Genomic DNA, 22,957 nt, shown 5'->3' with positions numbered 1-22,957 from the left:
CAGCACACATTCAGTGGGCCGAATGGCCTATTTGTGCTCTATGACTCTATGCAAATCTTCTTTCCTTTCTCTTTTTATAAAATAAGACCTTTGCTGTGCTGTGCCTGATTACTTAAGAGGTTGGGCATAAACAATGAGACTTTCTCATCCACCATCCACAGGAACCTGGCCTCGGACCTCCAGCCCTGCATGCTTCCGCTCAATGTCAGCCTCTCCAATGGACAACCTCCAAAGATGTCAGTGCCCAAAATCTTGGTCAAGACAGGTACTGGATTACAAAATAAAGTCATATAGCTCAGTAACAGGCCTTTCAGCCCGGCTTGCCTATGCTAACCAAGTTGGTTCCTGAGAGTGACAGTCAGTCTGCCCATATCATGCTTTCTCTAGGACTATCGATGGGAGGAACTGTTACACAGTGCAAAATCACCTGTCATATCACGCTGACCTAAAAATGAACGATCAGCCATGAGAATGATGTGATTGCAGAGGTTGGATAGCCTGTGATGTGTAATTCAATTCCTAACATCCTAAAGCCTTTACACCATCTACAAACTATGTCAGGGTGTGACCTGAGCTGCAACAACTTTCAAGGTGTTCCATCCCACCAAAAGAAGGACCAAAAACCTGCTTAAATTAGCATCCCATCTGTTCTCACTAAGTGGAGTGGGTGGAGACAGATCTCTCCCAAAGGAGGTGCAGGTCATCCTTAGGCAAGGTGTGGCACCTGCTTAGTCCCCACCCCCTGATTAGGGTCAGGTGAAGCCATGGGAGCAGCTGGTGGATGGTCATATGAACAGCTGGTGCATATCACAAGTTCTGGTTATGTGACCACTGACATCAGGTAGACAATCTCTAAAGAGTATTGATAACAGCTGGGGTTATCTTGTTAAGACACTGTTAAGAAGAAAGCAATGGCAGACACTTCTGTAGAAAATTTTGCCAAGAACAATCATGGTCATGGAAAGACCACGATCACTGACATCATACGACACGGCACAAAATGAACAAATTCTCTCTAAGCTTCCATCCCTTCCACAAACAGTGCATCACAGTTGCTCACCCAGACTACTACAACACCACCTCCCAGTCCCATTAGGAACGTCAAGGGCTGCAAGTGAATGGGAACACCATCACTGCAAAATCCCCTCCAGATTGTGGAAACATACTTCATCAGGTCTGCAATGGTTTGAGAAAATGTCTTATCTTAGAGTCAGAGAGCTATGCAGTGCAGAAACAAGCCGCTTCAGCCCAATCTCCATGTTAAACATTTAAGCAAAGCCATTTGCTCATGTTTGGAACGTATCTCTCAAAATCAGGAGTTCCCAACCTGGGGGTCAACAGACTCCTTGGTTAACAGTAGGGCATAAAAAAAGGCTGGGAATCCCTGCTAAACCTTTGCTATCCATGTTCACATGATTGGAAAATGTATTTTACATGTTGTTATTGTAACTTAGCAGCTCATTCCAAAATGCACCATCTTCTGCATGTAGAAGTTGCCCCTCAAGTCCCTTTTAAATCTTCCCCCTCTCATCTTAAAGCTATGCTCTTTAATTTTTGACTCCCTTTATCTGTGAAAAGAACAGCGTCCATTCACCCTCTCTGGGCTTCTCATGCTTTAATACACCTTGATAAGGTCACCTCTTCTGTCACCTACTGTATGCTCCAAGGAATAAAGCCCTACAATACAAACCTTCGAATCCTGGCAACATTCTTGTAAATTTCTTCTGCACTCTTTCTGGTTTAATATAATTTCTATAATAGGGTAACCAAATTTGTACATAGTATTTCAAGTACGGGCTCACCGATGTCCTGTACAACTGCAAAATAACATTTCATGGGCGATTAGGGATGGGCAATAAATGCTGGCCCGATCAGATGTGAGAAGTGAATAAATAGATTTCTAAAAGGCAGAGATTGCGACTCCATCAGCCGGGGTCCTTCAGCCCCGTGCTACTCAGCCACACTTACCACAAGCTCTGCGAACCTGGCGTTGAGTTCGTCGGTGGGTGGCATGGGCAGGGAGAACTCCAGCAGCTGCAAAGGCACGCTGCTGTCCTTGAAGGTGATTTCTGGATGCTCGCTACTCCGGAAGCAGCAAAGAAATCCCAAAACATGACGGTTCCGCTTCCGAGGCGCCATGGTCAACATCTGTAGTGCTAGCTAGAGCTCATGGTCTGAAACAAGAAGGAGAAAGAGTCATAAATATGAGAGGACCTTTGAGCTCTATCTCTGTGATAGGGTTACACAGCACGGAATCAGGCCCTTTGGGCAACTGAAGCCTTGCCCACTATCAATCACCTAGTTATCCTTGTCCAATTTATTTTAATCCTCTGCATATTCCTATCAATCGCCCTCAGATTCTAACACTCTATAACACACATGGAGATAATTTACAATGAACAATTAACCCACTGACCCACATATCTTTGGGATGTGAGAGAAGATAACCAAAGCAGTCAAAGAAAATCCCCCCAATCACAGGCAGAACCTGAAAGCTCCATAGCAACAGTACCCCAAGGTCAGGATCGAATTGGGATCACTAGAGCCATGAGACAGCAGCTCTACCTGCCATCTGGCTAAACTGCAAGGATGAAAACTTAGATGGGAAAATGATCCAGCATGTCAGTAGTTATCAAATTGGGCCATGGTTCAGAGCATGTGAATTCACAACCAGTCCCAAAAGTCTTAATTCATTGTTAAAAACTAGTAAAAGTGACTACAAAGATATCTGAAAGAAATATTCAACTTTACTGTCACTCCTTAAGAAACATTTCTTACACATAATGTGAATTTGCCCAAGCCAACTGTATATGGTTGGTTATGATGTGTTTCTGTAATTGCTCTGACTTCTACTAATGGAGCAAACAGCACCAGTCAGGGCAACAAGATGGACACTTAAATGACAGTAGTGTTCTTGACCCAAGGTCAAATATATTAAAAACAACATTACTATGTCAGGTGTAACGTGGAGTAACAAACAATCCGCTGGAGGAACTCAGCATCTATGAGGGAGGGTGGGGGTGGTGGTAGGAAAAGGGACTCGCGGTTTTGGGTTTGAAACTCTGCATCAAGATGTACCAAAAAAATTGGGCTCTCTAATTCCTTATGGAGGAGAAAAATCACTCTTACCACTGACAAATGACTCCAGGCACACTACTGCCATCTGAAGTGAAGTACCGAACCATTAAGCTCATGGGATATTAAGTATCGAGTTAGAAAGTTCTAGAACTATATAGCATAGAAAAAAGCCCTTCAGCCCACCTTGTCCATACTAATCAAGTAGACTGACTGACTTACCCCTTTTTGCCTGCAAAGGTCTTTTAAATATCGTTAAGTGTACCCACCTCTGCCACTTCCTCTTGTTCCACCACATATGCCTACGAATCTCTTTGTGGAAAAAAGTTGTCCATCAGGACCCTGTCACCTTAAACCTATGCCTTCTACTTTTGGACTCCCCTACTCTGTGACCATTCACCTTCTCTATTCTCTATCCCCCTGACGAGCTTATAAATCTCGACAAGGTCACCCTTCTGTCACCTACAGTCCCGGGGGAAAAAAGGATGGACAACAAATTAGGGGTTGATATCATAGATGTATATAACATCGTGGAGCACAAATAAAGTGAACTGCCACATTTCTTTTTTCCTGAAGAAATGAGAGTCTAAATTCAGAGAGTACATTTTAAGGTGAGAGGGGAAAGATTTAAGGGGAATTTGAGGTCCAGTTTTCTGGTGGTGGGTATGCGAGATGTGTTTTCAAAGGAAGTGGTAAAGACAGTTACAATTAGAATATTTAATAGACATTTGTAGAGGGAAAGTTTAGAGGGCTAAGTGTGGGCAATCAGGACTAGTTTGGGATGATAATATGGTTGGCATGGAATCATTGGGCCAAAAGGCCTGTTTCCATACTCTACAACACATTGTGTTGCCTCGTTCCTACCACAGTAAGCTTTGCGTGCTAAACCATTCTGAGGGTGATGTCTTTCCAGCCCAGTAGCTGCACAGAGCTGCTTCAACAATAGAGAAAGCAGAAACTGTCTCCACACTTCATAGTGACTGAAACGAAGACCCCTGCTGGTAAGAGTCAAAGGCTCCCTGGAACTGTCCAATGAGAGCCATCACAACTCACCAGTCTGCTACACTGACCGTGGCTGTGCGGCTGCTTCGGGTGCTGCGGGGAGAACAATAACAGCTTCACAAGCACTTGCTCTATTCTCGTCAACTCAAGTGGAGCTAACAGAGATTATGGCGAGCACCAGTGTGTGACAAGCCACAGTCAACTAATCAAAGGGTATCTGAGCCTTGGCCAGACCTCCAAGGTTAAGGGTGGCTTATTTCCTCTGCAGTGCTGAGGAGTGGGAGTTGCCTGTGTGTAATTACTTTAGTTGTGGTTTCGCCACAGCTAAACTGATGGAATGTCTTGGTAGGGAGATGCAAGATAAGTGGAAACTAGGCTCTGCTGAACCATCTTAGCAGGTGTACGCTTGTGGATGCTCACTTTCTCTCTCTCTGACTCAGGCAGACGAGAATCCAGATATGCACTCATATATACAGAAGAAAACACACACACATAGACAGTGACTTTCACTGGGAATAATTCTAACACACATTGACTCTCACCAGGTATAGTTTCATAGACATTAAATCTCACTGGGGTGCAGTCCCACATATTGACCTCCACTAGGGTACAGTTCCATAAATGTTGACTCTCATTGGGGTACAGTCCCTCACATTCTTACAAATCTATAAGACTTACAAATTTCTGATGGATATGTTGGAGAGCCTTCTGACCGGTTGCATCACAGTCTGTTATGGACGGTCCAAGGCACACAATCGCAATAGACTGAAGAGGGGTTACAAATTCAGCTAGCACCACCTTCTCCATCATCAAAGACATCTTCAAGAGGCAATACCTCAAGTAGTCAGCAACCATCACCATACGGGGCACAACATCTTTCCATTACTACCATCAGGGAGGAGGTACAGGAGCCTGAAAACCCATACGTAGTGCTTTAGCAACAGCTTCTTCCCCTCCACCATGTACACGACCTCTTTATTCCTTTTTCTGCACCATATTTTGCAATCTATAATAATTTCATGCTGAGCAAAACAACAATTGAAGACTGTTAATAGATTGGATTCTGATACATTTCTAAGCCAGCCTAGTGTGCAACTTGTAGAAGAAACTGCAGGTGGTGGTGTTCATAATTGCCTGTATCTTTGTTAGTAGCAGAAGTCACTAGTTTGGTTGGTGCCATCAGAGTAGACTGAACACTATCTGGAGTACACCTTGTAAATGGTGCACACCGTGACTTCTGTTTAGATGGAGGTGGGGAGAAGGCACAATTAGGATATTTACATATATTGCTTTATTATTGTCACATGTAACAAAAGGTACAGTGAAGTTTTTGTTTACACATCACGAAGACAGATCATCATGCCATACTTAAGTATATTGTGGTATTAGTATAGAAAAACAATGCAGAATATTGTTTTACAATACTATATAAAATAAAGAAAGTGCAGTGCAGATTGGGAAATAAAGTGCAAGGGCCACGACAATCTGAACTGGGAGATCAAGAACATAAACACGAGGAATTCTGCAGATGCTGTAAATCCACAGCAACACACACGATACGCTGGAGGAACTCCTCAGTATTTATGGAAATGAACAAACAGTCAATGATTCGTGCCAAGAGCCGTCGTAAGGACTAGAAAGGAAGCGGAAAGACGTAAACCTGGAGGGGAAGGGAAGGAGGATAGCAGGAAGGTACTAGGTGAAGCCAGGTGGGTAGGAAAGGTGAAGGGCTGGGGACAATGGATCTGATGGGAGAGGAGAGTGGATCATAGCAGAAAGGCAGGGAGGATGGGAGCCAGGAGGAGTTTGATGGGCAGGTGAGCAGAGTTTAAAGGCCAGTGTAGGGAATAGAAGAAGAGGAGAGATCAAGAATTCAATTTTATTGTACAAGAGATCCATTCAAGAGTCTGATAACAGAGATAGATGCTTTTGTATCTTCTGCCTGATCGGAGGTGGGAGAAGCAAGAATTGCTGGGGTGGGAGGGGTCCTTGATTATGTATCACCGATGTGGTCTGTTTTGTCCTGGATAACATAAGCTATTGTGAATTATTTTTAACATGAGTACTGCCACTATTAACATTCTGTCTGTTAACAAAAGTTTTTCTTTATTTTCCATTCCCCTTTAAGAGTCTAACCCTCGCACAGTTTTACACGCTGTCTGTTTGGAATTACAACATTCTCAGGAGGCTGGCTTCAATTCATCACTCAGACAGAACCAACTGATAAGAGTTTGATTGGTATCATTGAATAATAACTCCATTGTCAGTGCAGCATGCCAGAATGGTAGGCGATGAACTAAGGGGAACTTGGTCTATTTTTTGCAGAGCAATTCCTATACATTGACAATAAACATCAAAAGCTCTGTAACCAAAGGGGAAGGGGACATCTTAGACCAGCTGTGTGTCTGTCTGAGAATGTCTCACACACGTACGTACCTTTGGACTGTTGTGGAGTTCTGGTGACGAATCTCCTTCTGCGGGTTAAAGCAGTGCACACGGTCACACAGCCCAGTGATTAGCCAAGGTGAGATCAACACTGATACATGACTGAGCCTGGAGTTCACTCTTCGCATGATCTGCTCCCACGCTGGAAGCCAGGTGTAGCGGTTCAGGTGGATGAGTACAATGTCAGGCTCAAGTAAGCAATTCAAAGACCATGATCAGTCCAATTGTTCTGCCCTAAATCTACTTACCATAATTTATAATGAAAACAGGAAATGCCGGAAACACTCCGCAGGCCAGTCAGCATCAATAGGAAGAGAAGCAGGAATTAGTGACTGATGTTCTGATGAATTGTTATTATCTGTAGCTCGACCTCTCTCTAGTGAGATGTGTGACTGTACCTCTTTGTATTTCCACCACTTCCTGTTTTTATTTCATATTTGAACAATGCCCAATCAACAAATAGGATTGACTGGTAAAAGGAAATAAAAATAAGGCAGGGGTAAGTGGAGCGGCCACTGCAGGAGTGGACAATGTTAGAGTGGTTATTTGATGCTTAAGCTCTTCAAGGATTCAGACAGACATACTTTATTGATCCCGAGGGAAATTGGGTTTCGTTTCAGCCGCGCCAACCAAGGATAGTGTAGAAATAAAGCAATATAAAACCATAAATAATTAAATAATAGTAAGTTAATCATGGAATCTCGGTGGAATGAGTCTCTGGCTGAATGTACTCCTGTGCCTAACCAGTACATTATGGAGTGGATGGGAGTTGTTGTCCAAGCTGGCTTGCAACTTGAACAGCATCCCCTTTTCAGACACCACCATCAGAGAGTCCAGTTCCACCCCCGCAACATCACTAGCCTTACGAATGAGTTTGTTGATTCTGTTGGTGTCTGCTACCTTCAGCCTGCTGCCCCAGCACACAACAGCAAACACGACAGCACTGGCCACCACAGCCTCATAGAACCTCCTCAGCATCCATCCGGTAAATGTTAAAAGACCTCAGTCTCCTCAGGAAATAGAGACGGCTCTGACCCTTCTTGTAGACAGCCTCAGTGTTCTTTGACCAGTCCAGTTTATTGTCCATTCATATCCCCAGGTGTTTGTAATCCTCCACTATGTCCACACTGACCCCTTGGATGGAAACAGGGGTCACTGGTGCCTTAGCCCTCCTCAGGTCCACCACCAGCTCTTTAGTCTTTTTCACATTAAACTGCAGATGATTCTGCTCACACTGTGTGACAAAGTTTCAGCCTCCTCTCCCTTGCTGATGCATCCAACTATGGCAGAGTCATCAGAAAACTTCTTAAGATGGCAAGACTCTGTGCAGTAGTTGAAGTCTGAGAGAGACTCAGCAAGGAGAGGCTTGTGTTACAAAAGGTGAAAGGCTGTAGGTAGATTTTTTTCCAGCTTATTTATTGTTTTCTTCTTTATATTTGCACAGTTAAAGCAGTAATGATGCCAGGCAGGATAGTTCATCTTGTGGGATATGGGAAGGCAGAGAGACTTCCAGTGCCCCTGATGACCTCACCTGCAAGAAGTGCATCCAGCTGCAGCTTCTAACACTCCGCATTAAGGAGTCGGAGTTGGAAATGGACAAACTCCTGATCATTCCGGATGCTGAGGGGGTGATGGATGGGGCAGATAGAGAGCTAGTTACACCGAAGGTGCAGGACACAGGAGACTGGGAGACAGTGAAGTAGGGGAAAGGGGTTAAACAGCCAGTGCAGAGTATTCCTGTGGTCATCATCTTTGGACATCGTTGGGGGGTGGAAATGACCTAATAGTGGAATGTCACAATGGTCGGTTCTCTGACACGCAATCTGGCTCTGTAGCTCAGACGGGGGAGGGGGGAGAAGAAGTGAGATGTGGTGACGGGGGATTCATTCGTTCGTTCGGCGAACAGAAGGAGGTTTTGTGCATGAGAACAAGAATGCTAGTTGCTCTGTTTTCCCCCTCCCCAGGTGCCAGATTTTGGGTCACCTCAGATCAAGTCCTCAGCATTCTTAATAGGTGGGTGAGCAGCCAGAGGTTGCGGTCCATGTAGGTACCAATGACATGAGCAGGAAGAGTGACAAGGTTCTGCAAAGAGAGTTCAGGGAGTTAGGTGCTAAGTTGAAGGACAGAAACTCCAGGGTTGTGATCTCAGGATTGCTTCCCATTTCATGTGTTAGTGAGACCAGAAAGAGGAAGAACATATATACATCTAAGGAGTTGGTGTAGGAGGGAGGGCATCAGCTTTTTGGATCATTGGGCTCTCTTCCAGAGAAGGTGGGACCTGTACAGAAAGACGATTTGCACCTGAACTGCCGGGGGACTGATATCCTAGCAAGAAGATTTGCTAGTGCAGCATGGGAAGAAGGGTTGAAGCAAGATGTCCAGGGAAATGAGAACCAGAGTGCCAGAACAGATAGAGGAGAGATTGGAGAGCATGTGGAGACAGATGTTGTTAAGACCTCAGACAAATTCAGGAACCAAAAGGTTGAGCGTAGTACGAGTAATGTTCTGAGCCGTGTATATTTCAATGCAAGAATATTGTAGAAAAGGCAAATGAGCCCAGGGCATTGATCAACACATCAAATTATGACTTTTTAATCATTAGCGAGACTTGGTTGCAGGAGGGGCAGGACTGAAACTGCAATATTCCAGGGTTCTGTTGTTTCAGATGAAACAGAGTGGGAGAGATCAAAGGGGGAGGGTTGGCGCTACTAGCCAGGGAAAATGTCACAGCAGTGCTCAGCCAGAACAGACTGGAGAACTTGTCTGGTACGGCTTTATGGGTGGAACTGAGGAATAAGAAAGGTATGACCACGTTAATAGGGCTATATTACAGACCACCCAACAGCTTGTGGGATTTAGAGGAACAAATTTGCAGAGAGATCGCAGACTGTTGCAAGAAAAATAAGATTGTGAAAGTAAGCAATTTTAACTTTTCACTGGGACTTCCACACAGGAATTCATCAGTACATAGAAGTCCCAATGAATGAATGTGTGATACTAGAAAAAAATAAACAAGAGAAAATCTGAAGATGCTGGAAATCCAAGCAACACACACACAAAATGCTGGAGCAACTCAGCAGGCCAGGCAGCATCTATGGAAAAGAGTATAGCTGACATTTTGGGCTGTGACTCTTCATCAGGACTGGAGGAAAAGATAGGTCTGATCCAAGCGTTGAGATTTTAAATTGAGGAAAGACTAATTTTGGCGGTATCAGAAAGGATCTGGCAAGTGTGGATTGGACAGGCTGTTTTCTAGCAAAGATGTACTTGGTGACTGGGAGCCCTTGAAAAATGAATTTTTGAGAGTATAAAACTTGTATGAGTCTGCCAGAATAAAAGGTAAAGATAACAGGTTCAGGGAACCTCCGTTCTCAAGAGATATTGAGGCCCTGTATAAGAGAACAAAAGAAGATGCATAGCAGGTATAGGCAGGTAGGAACAAATGAAGTGCTTATGGAGTGAAAGAAATTCAAGACAATACTTGAGAAGGAAGTCATGAGGAAAAAAGAAGGCATGAGGTTGCCCAAGCAGACAAGGTAAAGGAGAATCCAATGGCCTTCTACAGATACGTTCAGGTCAAAATGATAGCAAGGGACAAAATTGGTCCTCTGGAAGATTAGAATGGTAATCTATATGTGGAGTAAAGTGATGTGGGACCTCTTAAATGGATTTTTTGCATCTGTATTTACTTGGGAGATGGATGTAAAGACAGATGTAAAGCAGCAGCAAGTTTATTGACTCTATATAAATTACAGAGTAGGAGACATTTGCTGTTTTGGGAAAATTAGGGTGGATAAATACCCAGGCCCAGAGATATTAAAATCATCCTTAGCAACTGGCATGGTACCAGAGGGTTGGAACATAGCTAATACTATTTTTCTGTTTAAGAAAGGCTCTAAAAATACGGCAGTAAATTATAGGACAGTGATCCTGGCATGAGTGGTGGAAGGTTATGGGAAGATATTCTAAGGGACCAGATATATGAGTATTTGGATTGACAGGAATTGATTAGGGATAGTCAGCATGGCTTCATGCACGGTAGGCTGTGTCTAACCAACCTTCTAGAGTTTTTTTGAGGAAAATTGGTGAAGGCAAGGCAGTGACGAGGTCCTGGATGGAACACTGGTCCAGATGGTTCAGTTGCTCAGCGTTCAGGATGAGGTAGTAAATTGGATTAGGTATTGGCTTTGTGGGAGAAACCAGAGAGTGAAAGTAGATGGTTGCCTTTCTGACTGAAAGCCGAAGAGTAGTCGAGTGCCACAGGGATCAACGCTATACCCATTGCTGTTTGTCATCCATATCAATGATCTGTATGATAACCTTGTCAACTTTATTAGCAATTTGGTGATGACACCAAGTTTAGGGGTGTAGTGGACAGCGAGGAAGACTAACAGAGCTTGCAGTGGGATCTGGACCAGCTGAAGAATGGGTGGAAAAATGGAGATGGAATTTAATGCAGACAAGTGTGAGGTGTTGCACTTCGGTAGGACCAACCAGGGTAGGCCTTACGCAGTGAACATTGAGGAACTAAGGAGTGTGGTGGAACAAAGGGATCTTGGAATTCTTTAATTCTGTAATTCTTTGAAAAGAGTGTCACAGGTAGATAAGGTCGTAAAGAAAGCTTTTGGCCCATTAGCCCTCATAAATCAAAGTATAGAGTACAGGAGATGGGATGTTATGTTAAATCTGTATAAGATGTTAGTGAAACATATTTGTAGTATTGTGTGCAGTTTTGGTTACCTACCTACAGGAAAGATGTAAATAAGATTGAAATAGTGCAGTGAAAATTTTCAAGGATTTTGTCAGGAGGACTTCAGTTATAAGGAAATATTGAATAGGCTAGATTTTTATTCCTGAAATGTAGAAGATAGAGGGGAGATTTGATTGAGGTATACAAAATTATCAGGGTATAGATAAGGCAAATGGAAGCAGGCTATTTCCACTATAAGACCATAAGACACAGGAGCAGAATAAAGCCATTTGGCCCATTAAGTTTGCTCTGCCAATCAATCATGGCTGATCCCTTTCTCCTCTCCTCAGCCCCACTCTACGGCCTTCTCCCCGTAACCGTTGATGCCGTGGCCAATCAAGAAACTCAATCTCTGGCTTAAATACGCCAAACAACCTGGCCTCCACAGCTGTCTGTGGTAACAAATTCCACAAATTCACCACCCTCTGGCTAAAGAAATTTCTCCACATCTCTGTTTTAAATGGACTCCCCTCTATCCTCCACCCCCCCCCCCCACCATGGGAAACATCCTTTCCATATCTACTCTGTCTATGCCCTTCAACATTCGAAAGGTTTCAATTAAATGCTCACTCATCCTTCTAAATTCCAGTGAATACAGTCACAGAGCCATCAACGTTCCTGATGTGATAACCCTTTCATTCCTGGAATCAACCTTGTGAACCTCCTCAGAACCCTCTCCATGCCAGCACATTGTTTCTTAGATAGAATCCAAAACTGTTCACAGTACTCAGGGTGAAGACTGACCAGTGCCTTATAAAGCCTCAGTATCACATCCATGTTCTTGTGTTCTTGTATTCTAGAACAATGCTAACATTGCACTTGCCTTCCTCACCATCAACTCAAACTGCAAGTTCAACTTTAAGGTGCTCTGCACAAGGACTCACCTGGTCCAGTTGATTTATGTAACTTTTGATCTTTCAGCCTTTTGAGTACCTTCTCCCTTGTAACAGTAACTGCACTCAATTCTCTTCCCTCACACCCTTCAACACCTGGCACAATGCTAGTGTCTTCCACAGTGAAGACTGATGCAAAATACTCAGTTAGTTCTTCTGCTGTCTCCTTGTCCCTCATTATTATTTTTTCAGCCTTATTTTCTAGTGGTCCTATATCCACTCTCATCTCTCTTTCATTTTTTTATATACTCAAAAAAGCTTTTTCTATCCTCCTTGATATTGTTTGCTAGCTTGCTTTCATATTTCATCTTTTTTCTCCTAATGATTTTTTGATTTTCTTTTTGTAGTTTTTTAAAAGTTTCCTAATTCTCTATCTTCCTGCTAATTATTTCTTTATTGTATGTCCTCTCTTTTGCTCCTACATTAGCCTTGACTTCATCAGCCACATTTGTACATTTGCCATTTGAGTATTTCTTTGTTTTTGGAATACATCTATCCTGCACCTTCCACATTTTTCCCAGAAACTCAAGCCATTGCTGCTCTGCTGTCATTCCTGTCAGCATCTCCTTCCAACTTACTTTGGCCAACTCCTCTCTCATACCACTGTAATTTCCTTTACTTCACTGAAATACTGCTATGTCAGACTTGACTTTCTCTTTATCAGATTTCAAGTGGAACTCAATCATATTGTGATCATTTATTCATAAGGGTTCCTTTACCTTAAGCTCCCTGATCGTCTCTGGTTCATTACATAACATCCAATCCAGTATAGATGATTCCCTAATAACTGCTCTAAAAAGCCACCTCTTAGGCATTTAACAAATTCACTCTCTTGCGATCCATTACCAACTCACTCTCCTGAGATCCATTACCAACCTAACTTTTCCAAACTAACAGCATGTTAAAATCTGCCATGACGATCATAACATTGCCCTTTTGACATGCGTTTTCTATTTCCCATTGTAATCTGTAGTCCACGTCCCAGCTACTGTTTGGAAGTCTGTATATAACTACCATCAGGGTCTTTTTACCCTTGCAGTTTCTTACCTCAACCCACAAGGATTCAACATCTTTCGATCCTATGTCACATCTTTCTACTGAATTGATGCCATTCTTTACCAGCAAAGGTACGCCACCCCCTCTGCCTAACCTGCTATCCCTCTGATTCAACATGTAACCTTGGACATTTAGCTCCCAATTACAACCATCCTTCAGCCACGATTCAGTGACGGTCACAACATCATACCTAACAATCTAATAGTGCAACAAGATTTCTTATTTCTTATCCACCTTATTTCTTAAACATCCTCTTATGCACACCCAATGCCCAGAACTGAAGGTGTGGGCAACAGATAGGAAAGTAGAATTGATATCAAAGATCAGGTCAGTCAGATGGAAAAAGGACCTTTGACCAAGTTGCCTAACTGACCCAGTCCCATTTACCTGTATCAGAATGATATCACTCTAGATCTTTCCTATCCATGTAAAGTCTATGTGCCTTTCAGACATTATCATTGCACCCATCTCTAAACATTTCCTCTGACAGTTGGTTCCATATTTGAACCACCATTTGTGTAGAATAAGCTGCTGCTCGGGTTCCCTTTAAATTATTCCCCTGTAACCTTAAATCCGTGCCCTTTAGTTTTAAATAGTCCTACTCCGGGAGAGAAAAAAAGACTGTGACTACTCATTCCATTTATGCCCCTCATGATTTTCAAAATCCAAAATAAATTTTATCATCAAAGTACATATTTGTTACCATATGCAAGCCTGAGATTAATTTTCTTTGGGCATTCTCACCGATCTATAGAATAGTAATTAGAACCAAATCTATGAACGACCACCAAACTAGGGCTTTCAACTAGCGATCAGAAGAAAATAAATTGTGCAAATGCAAAAAGAAGAAACAATAACTTAAATAAATAAGCAACAATTATCTAGAACTTGGGATGAAGGGTTCTTGAAAGTGATTCTATTGGTTCTGAGAAAATATCACTGATGGGGCATGTGAAGTTGAGTGAAGTTATCCCATTTGTTTAGGAGCCTAAATGTTTGTGGTGGTACGAGTCCCAAGGCTCTTGAATCTGCTTCCTGATGGCAGCAGCAAGAAGACAGCATGTCCTTATACAACTCTACGTGCAGCATGGAGAAAAGCCCTAGCCTATTCAGTGACTTCTTATAACGTGAAACCCTCCAAACCTAATAGCAACCTTCTGCATCTTTCCCAACTTAAACACATCCTTCCTACTTTATTGAATGGAGGGGCAAGTTGAAGAAGCAGTATAATCAACTCCTGCCCCAACTTCTCATGTCTGTAAAAACCCCAAACTGGCACGTGGGGATCCATCAGTCACCGAGTGGAGCTGTATGTGAATTAATAATCTCACACCTTTAAGGTTTATTGGGTTCTATGGCTTGTACATTTCAGCCCGCGTGACCAGGAGATCATTACCAATGGTGGGTGAAGACAACAACAGGAAACTCTCCACAAATCCAAGGCATAAAAATCATGGGAGTTAAATGTTGGAGCACATTCTCACTCTACAGAAACTGGTCCCTGCATCTTGATTAGTGTATTGAATTAGCCCTGTTTCCCCGATGGCCTGGTGTTGCAGGGTTCATCTAACTTGGGGCATCCGAACCTCAAAGTCTAGGTAAGAAAGTATCTCTGGTTTCAGATTTCTTTTTGGTCAATGCTTCAACAAGCTTCATACTTATTAGACTTAAAGGTTGCAGTGAGGCTATTCAAAGTCAGAATCAGGCTTAATATCACTGGCATGTGATGTGAATTTTTTTTTGTTTTGCAGCAACAATGCAGAGCAATACATTATACAAAACTATAAACTACAGTGGGAAATATTTATTAAAATAATTAAAGTAGTGCAAAAAGTGAGAAAAAATAGTGAAGTAGTGTACATATGTTTATTGTCCATTTAGAAATCTGATGGTGGAGGGGAAGAAGCTATTCCTAAGAAGCAGCTTATGATGTTATTGTCTCAGCGGCTGACAACTCTTAATGATTACATGCACAGTCCATTAGTCAGCGAGTTGAAATTGATGTATATTAATGATCGATAGCCTTCCTGATTCCATGATATGTGAGAGAGTTTCAATGGCTACACATCACCTGGTTATATAGAGTGGTTGTGGCAAGCATAACTGGGGCCCAAGTGAGTACCCACAGCTATATCTTTGGTCTGGAGAAAATGTGAGGACTTGAATTACAAGTTGTTGAAGGTGGGTAAGTGAAAGAGAAGTTGTTGAGCACTTTGTTGTTATGTTGTTGAGTGTTGCTACACAGAATGGTTGCTTTACAGAAAGAGCAGAGCAGTAGTTCATACCACTGGCCATGAGAGGGCGGAGTTGTGTGAGCCCACAAGATGGCGGCACCACCAACACCCACCCCCCCCCCCCCCCACCACAGCCTAAGTGAATGAGGGGCCATGTAGAACAATGTAGACTTGGCTGCAATACCCCATGGCCTCATATTAAATTTTAATAATTTTGTGTGATGCTGCAAGCCAAGGTTCTTGCTCCTGTTCGAAATCCAGTGGGAAAGCCCAAGGAATCCAAGAAAGAAAGAGATGAAGTTTAGATCTGATGCCTACGTGACAATATGGATCATCAAAAACAACATGAGCAAAATCTGAAGAACAGGATGGATTCCACTGAGAAGAGAATGAAGATCTCTATGAATACTGCCTAATCAGCTGAATCCCTCCAAGTCTTTGCGGGTTGCTACAGATTCCCAGCATCTGCAGTCTCTTGTGTCTGCAGGCAGATGAAGAGGCAGGGAAAGGAATATACAGAATGGAGGCAAATTTAATTCAGGTGGGTGAGGGAGATTTAACCATATGGTCAGACCTCTTTGAGTTCTGTTGCATTTAACATATTGATACACGCCCTCAAGCGCTCCCAGTCCCCTGAATCAAGGGTATGGCAACAGGCAGGAAAGTGCAATTGAGGCCACCGATCAGATCGATCGTTACTCTACAATCAAAAAGTCAAACAGCACTGAAACAGGGGCTTGGCCCACTACGTCCACGCTCCTGGACTCAAAACCACTTTCCTGCTTGTACTCTGTAACACCTGATTCCACTAAATTTCCATCTTCAATATATTCAATGAGAATTTCAAAGAATGCTACTGTGACTTGAAGGACTGGGTCACAGAGGGAAGTTGAACAGGTTGGGAATTCATTCATTGGAACACAGGGGGAAATGAGTGTTCTTACAGAAGTGCATTAACTGACGAGGCAGATAGGCAGGATGAATGCTTTTCTCGGGGTTGAGGAATCAGAACTTAGATTTACTGACAACCTGATGGGCAAATTTTTCACCCAGAAAAATATAGAATGAACTGCAACAGAAAGTGGGTGAGGCAGGTGCACCAACAATGTCTAAAAGACATTTTCACAGGTAGATGGATAGGAACGTTTTGGAAGGATATGGACCACAGATGGGAAAATGGGATGAGCTCAGATGGATGTGTTGATCAGCTCGACCAGTCGGACTAAAGACCTGTCTCTGTGCCAATGATTCACCATCTTCTCCCTGGGATAAGAATTCTGAAGTCAAGATACTCTTGAGAGAAGAAATTCCACCTTGATGTCCTAAACAGATGACCCCTTAATCCGAGAGCATGGCCGATTGTTCTTAATAAGCCCACGTGAAGAACCATCCTTACCAGCCTTCTTTGTACCTGTCTATATTAATCCAACTGCCTTCGAATGCCATGGCAATTAATACTCACTTTGATAACTCTTAAACATTGTGCAGGTTCAGTACACGCCTGTATTTCTTTCTTACCCCTTCTGTTACAGATACTCACTCACACACTTTGTTGTCCCCTGCACACTTGCTGTAAGCATGGACTCTGCAATGGAATTAGCAACAAACAAGCAATAAGCCGGTGCTCTTTACCATCAGCGACCTGCCAAGCGTTCATGGCGACCTCACCAGAAATATTTTTAGATTCATTTCATGAGACAGGCAATATTTTCTGAAACTGAGAATACTGAAAACCAGCGAGCCTACTCTTCAGTCTTCACTTCAGACATGAGTGAAGGAACTTGGGTCAACTTACAGAAATAAATCAGAGGGATAAAGACAGGACCAGCGTTCCATGGATATATCATAATTATCCTTAAAAGGAGTTGTTAGCTTCCTAACGCTGCGGATCGGCGGTGGAAAACATCAATTAAAGCAGCTACAGCTGACCTCTAGACTAACCGTCTCTGCTGTAAGCTGTAAGTGACAGCTTTTTCTCTTCACTCTGTGGATGTTTTGCCAAGTTTACTTCAGATGGGACACAGAAGTAAGTGGGTGAGTTTGTGCTGGGCACTGTATTTAGTGGCAGAAAGGGCCCTCGTCGTTTCCACACGCCCCTATCCCTGCACGGTTTCTGAGCATCGCCTTCATGCATCATATAACACCAGTAAAACACTTTCCAGACCTCTTGGACATTTGTAAAGAGAGTGCTTGTTTCTAACTCACAGGCCTCACAAAGGCATAGGATCAAAGACAAGTGCCAGTCATTTGGCCTCTCAAGCCTGTTCTACAATTGACTAATTGGTTCCTGAACAGTAATCCACGTTCCTGCCTTTTCTCCTTAACACATGATTTCCCTATTTCTCAATCCGGAATATATAGAATTGTGAATGCAAACATGAGGAAATCTGCAGAAGCTGGAAATTCAAGCAACACATACAAAATGTTGGTGGAACGCAACAGGCCAGGTAGCATCGAGAGGGAGAAACACAGTTGACGTTTTGGGCCGAAAAGCAGGATCTCCCAGTGACCACACATTTTAATTCCACGTCCCATTCCCGTTCTGATCTGTCTATCCCTGGCCTCCTCTACTGTCGAGGTGAAGCCACACTCAGGTTGGAGGAACAACACCTTATATTCCGTCGACTGTACTTCTTCCTGTAGATGCTGCCTTCCTATAGATGCTACCTGGCTTGCTGCGTTCCACTTTTTGGGGTAGAGTATTCTGAAGTCAAGACCCTCTGAGAAAAAAATTACTCCTCGATGATTTATTTTCAATACCTGTACAATGGAGAGCATTCTGAATGGTTGCATCACAGTCTAGTATGGAGCCCCAGTGCGTGGGATCACAAGAGGCTGCATTAGACAGCCAGCTCTTCCAAGTATAACCCTCACCACCATCAATGACGCTGTCAAGAAACATCTCAAGAAGGAGGCATCCATCATTAACAACCATCACCATCCATGGTATGCCCTCCTGATATTCCAGGAGGAATAGAAACCTGAAGACAGACCTATGCTCAAGAAATACCTTCTTCCCGTCCACCATCAGACTTCTGAATGGTCCGTTAAACCGCAAAGACTACCATGTTATTCATTTTCTTATTTTTACTATTTATTCACTTTGTGATTTATAATAATTTTGTGTCTCTACTGCTTAATCAAAATTACACATTTCACATCAGATGTCAGTGATACTAAATCTTATTCTGATTTTTAACATATATCCTCTTACTCTGAAACTCTGACCTCTAGTTCTTGATTACCTCACAAAGAAAGATCTTCTGTAAATGCCTCTCAGAATCTTACATTTCAATAGGATCACAACTCACTTTTCTAAACTCCAATGACAATTGGCCCCAGCTGCTCAATTTCTCTTTGTAAGTCCATGCTCACATTAAACAGGCAGATCAAAACTATGTCCAGGTCTTCCTTACTTTCATATTCCATCCTTTTTAAATCATGGGCAATATTCAATTTTTTGCTTCCTATTTACTTGCACTACCTGTATGCTAAGCATGATGTGCTTCATGTCCCAAGACACCCATATCTGAACAGCAACGTTCCAGAATCAAGGATGACAATCAATGTGTCAACGCACAATGCAGGCACTTCTACTAATGTGTCTGCCCTTCACTGTCTGTCACTGTGGTCTCAATGAGTTCTCCAATTTCAGGTAACCTGCATTCGCTCTGTTCCTTTCTCTGTCCTTTTAATCTACTCAGATTCTCTCATTGGATTGGATAATCTGGATAATTCGAAGCAGGCCATTCATGGGATGGTATCACAACACGAGTTTTCAAAAAGAGTGTTGGACAGCTAGAAAGCCACCACCCCTCCACTCCTGGTAAACAAGCCATGGGAAATTCCTAACTCTGAGATGAGTTTTCCTTAGGCAGTGGAATTCAATATTATAAGTTGGGGTTTGAGATACAAATATAAAGAACATGCTTCCAAGGAGGCAAAACTAAACAGCATATAGTAAATGGCTGTGATTTTCCACTGCCCAGTGAGCTCAATGCCTTTTATGCACACTTTCAAAGAGAAAATAGAACTACACCTGTGTGAATCCCCAAACCACCTAGTGACCGTGTGATCTCTGTGTTGGAGGCTGACATCAGAACATCCTTCAAGAGGTTGTGAACCCTCACAAGGTGTCAGATTCCAATGTGTACGAGGCAGGGTACTGAAAACCTGTGGCAACTAACCAGCTGGAATGTTCGAGGGCATCTTCAATCTCTCACAACTGCACTTGGAGATACCCTTCTGCTTCAAAAGGGCATCGTTCATACCAATGCCCAAGAAGAGCCAGGTGAGCTGCCTCAATAACTATCACCTGGTATCACTCACTGTGATACTTTGTGAGCATAGCTAGAATTAACTCCTGCCTGAACAAGAACCGAGACCCACTGCAATTTATGTAGTGCCCCAAGAGGTTTACAGTTGCAGTCTCACTGGCTTTCCTCTTGGCCTTGGACCACTGGGCCAATACCAATACCTACATCAGGCTGCTGTTCATCAAGCATCAAGGATCAACTATATTTGCCATATACATTTACATGTATTAGGAATTTACCATCACACACACGAGAAAATCTGCACATGTGGGAAATCTGAGTAAAACACACAAAATGCTGGCGGAACTCAGCATTATTCAACAGACCAGATTATCCATGAGGTAAGCGGCTTGGTGAGGTGGTGAGAGGAGTGGCGATTTGGCTGTAGTTCCTGATGAAATGGCAGTAGAAGTTGGAGAAGCCCAAGCAGAGCGCTAGTTGTTTGAGGCATCGCGGTCGTGGCCATTCAATGATGGTGTATACTTTCTCTGCGTCTATGGTTAGGCCTTGGGGAGAAACCCTTGGAGGAAAGGACTGGGGTTTGGAACTGGCATTCTTCTAACCTCCAGTACAGTTAGATTTTGAAGAGACGCAGAAAGATTGAATGGATGTGACAGATATGTTTTTGGGGGACCTTAGAGAAGATGAGGATGTTGTTGAGGTAGATGAACAGATACCTGTGCAGCATATTGCGGAGGGTTTCATTAACACAGGCTTGGAAAATGGCTAGATGGTTGTAAAGTCTGGATGGCATCACCAAGTATTCATAGTAGCCGGTGGTTGCAATAAATACCGTCTTCCACTCATCCCACTGATGGATGTGGATCAGGTTGCACACGCTCATAGATCTAGTTTGGGGAAGATCTGGGCCCCATGGAATGTTTTGAATGTGCTATCCATCAATGGGAGAGCATAGTGGTTCTTAATGGTGAATTTGCTGGCTTCAAGGTAGTTGATGCATGGACAAAATCCCCCATTTTTTTTTTTGACAAAAAAACCTGGGAACTGGTATGGTCAAATGAAGCCATTATGTACTGTAGCGCTGTAGTGATGTAGTCATGGCTTGGATCTTAGGAGGGAGAACAGATGACTTTGGGCCGGAGTGGAGACCAGGAAGAGGTCGATCAGGCAGTCTCCTGGCCTGTGATACTGCTGGCTTTCTCTTACTTAAGCATGGTTATGGTATTCCTGTGGGAGTTTGCTGAGGTTGAGCGTTTCCCCCAAATCTACCTTCCAGGATATGCCCTCTTCCTATTAATACCATCAAGGTGTGCATTCAGGAGCCTGAAGACACACACTCAACATTTTAGAGACAGCTTTTTCCCCTCCGCCAGCAAATTTTTGAATGGTCCTGGAACTTATGAACACTACTTCACTCTTCCTCTTTTCTACTATTTACTTTAATTGCAACTTACAGTATGTTTGTATGTCCTTCACCGTACTACTGCTACAAAACAACAAATTCCATGACAAAACATACAGTATGTCAGCGTTAATAAACCTGGTTCTGATCCTGACCTCGAAGGTAGTATAGCCCAGCAGAGGAACATGCCCTTTGGCATATGTCTATGCTGACCATGAATGCCAAATTGAACTAAAACTAGCTTCCTCCGCCTGATCCATATCCCTTTGTATACTGCATGTCCATATGTCTGTCTAACTGCCTATTAAATGCCATTTTTATCTCCATTTCCACTTGGCAGCACCTTTCAGCCACCTACCCCACTCTGTGTAAAAAAAATCATCTCCTCTAAAACTTACTCCCTCAGCTCTCCTTTCATCATTAGATTAACCTCTATTAGATCTCTCCTCGGCCTCTGGCAATCAGAATAAGCTTTTTCTTCTGTCTCCTCATAGCCAGATGTCGAGATATTTTCAACCGACATCATTGTAAGAACTAATTTTCAGCAGTAGAATACAATGCTACTTTCTGTACACTCTCGTTACTTGCTTTTCCATAATGTGACCATCGCCAGCAGGTCAATCTTCAAATCTCTTAAATGGTGATTGAGAAGATTGGCAGGCTCCACTCATTGAATTACGAGTCCAGTTTAATAATCCAGTGATGGAACCAACACGGTACTGAACCCATATGGCAGTCATCATAGGGTTAAATATTGCAAAACTGGTTGGCAATTTCACAAGGCCTTTAATTTTTATTTTAATTTCCTTATGCATTACTGGCAAAGCCAGCACTTAATGCCTATTCTTAATTGCCCTACTTATAATGCTTCCCACAGAAAGAGAACTTCATTGAGGCTAAGAGTGTGTATCTTTTACAGTGAAGCATATTTATGGTGTATTCACTGTCATTGTGCAAAACAGCTTGCATACAGCATTTTCTGACCAGTAGCATTGCATTAGTGGTCACACTGGACAACAAAGATTTTGCTTCCTGAATACTTTTGGGTGTATCTTAAGGATTTTAGGCTGCTGATCATGAAAAAATCACCATGACATTTCCCGACCATGCACCATTCACCATTCTTTTGAAATTGCCTATCTTTGTTGTTTCAATTCATAATTCAGGGCAATTAAAATGTTGCCCCACAGAGTAAGATGAAAAGTTTTCTATCTTGTCCAGGCATGCTTAGGTAGGGCAGATGCTGCATGGCAGGAGAGGCTTTGAAGACTATAAATTTCTGTGAAGGATTTTGATATTTGAGATGGATGTTTTCCAGAATAACTGATGGCAAGATTAAGGAAGGCATTTTTATTGGTCCACTAATCAAACAGGTCATCACTGACAGGCAATTCGAAGAACTTCCAACCGGACCAGAGAAAATTGCATGGAAGGCATTCAAGAATGTTGTTGAAAATTTTCTTTGCAACAACTAGGCACCAAATTATGTGCAGCTGGTTGAAAACATGGCTGAAGCATACAAAAACATGAAGTGCAACATGTCACTGAAGACTCATTTTCTGCACTCCGACTTAAACTTCCTCCCTGCAAATGGTGGCACTGTCAATGATGAGCATGGTGAAAGGTTTTACTAGAACATTGCGGTCATGGAGAAACAGTATTAGAGCAACTGGAATCCATCAATGTTGGCTGATTATTATTGGACACTTAAGCGAGAAGCCTCAGGCACTGAGTAAAAATGAAAATCACCAACAAAACATTTATAGCTTAGTTGAACTATTGCTCCATTATGGAATTAAACACATTATATTCAATAAAAGTTA

The 22,957-nt window shown here is 42.8% G+C and overlaps 1 protein-coding gene across 4 annotated transcripts in view; it reads right to left on the bottom strand.

Moving 5' to 3' along the window:
• The window catches only part of daam2 (dishevelled associated activator of morphogenesis 2), a 310,900-nt gene that overhangs the window by 178,753 nt on the left and 109,190 nt on the right, over positions 1-22,957 (bottom strand). For all 4 annotated transcript variants that reach the window (XM_059982795.1, XM_059982796.1, XM_059982797.1 and 1 more), the window contains exon 2: positions 1,969-2,174. In XM_059982795.1, the coding sequence (XP_059838778.1) occupies positions 1,969-2,148 (180 nt within the window). In that variant the 5' untranslated portion in view covers positions 2,149-2,174. The remainder of the gene's footprint in view (positions 1-1,968; positions 2,175-22,957) is intronic.

Source organism: Hypanus sabinus, chromosome 10 (assembly GCF_030144855.1).
Source record: "Hypanus sabinus isolate sHypSab1 chromosome 10, sHypSab1.hap1, whole genome shotgun sequence".
NCBI classification, from domain to species: domain Eukaryota; kingdom Metazoa; phylum Chordata; class Chondrichthyes; order Myliobatiformes; family Dasyatidae; genus Hypanus; species Hypanus sabinus.
This window is presented reverse-complemented; position numbering and strand designations above follow the sequence as displayed.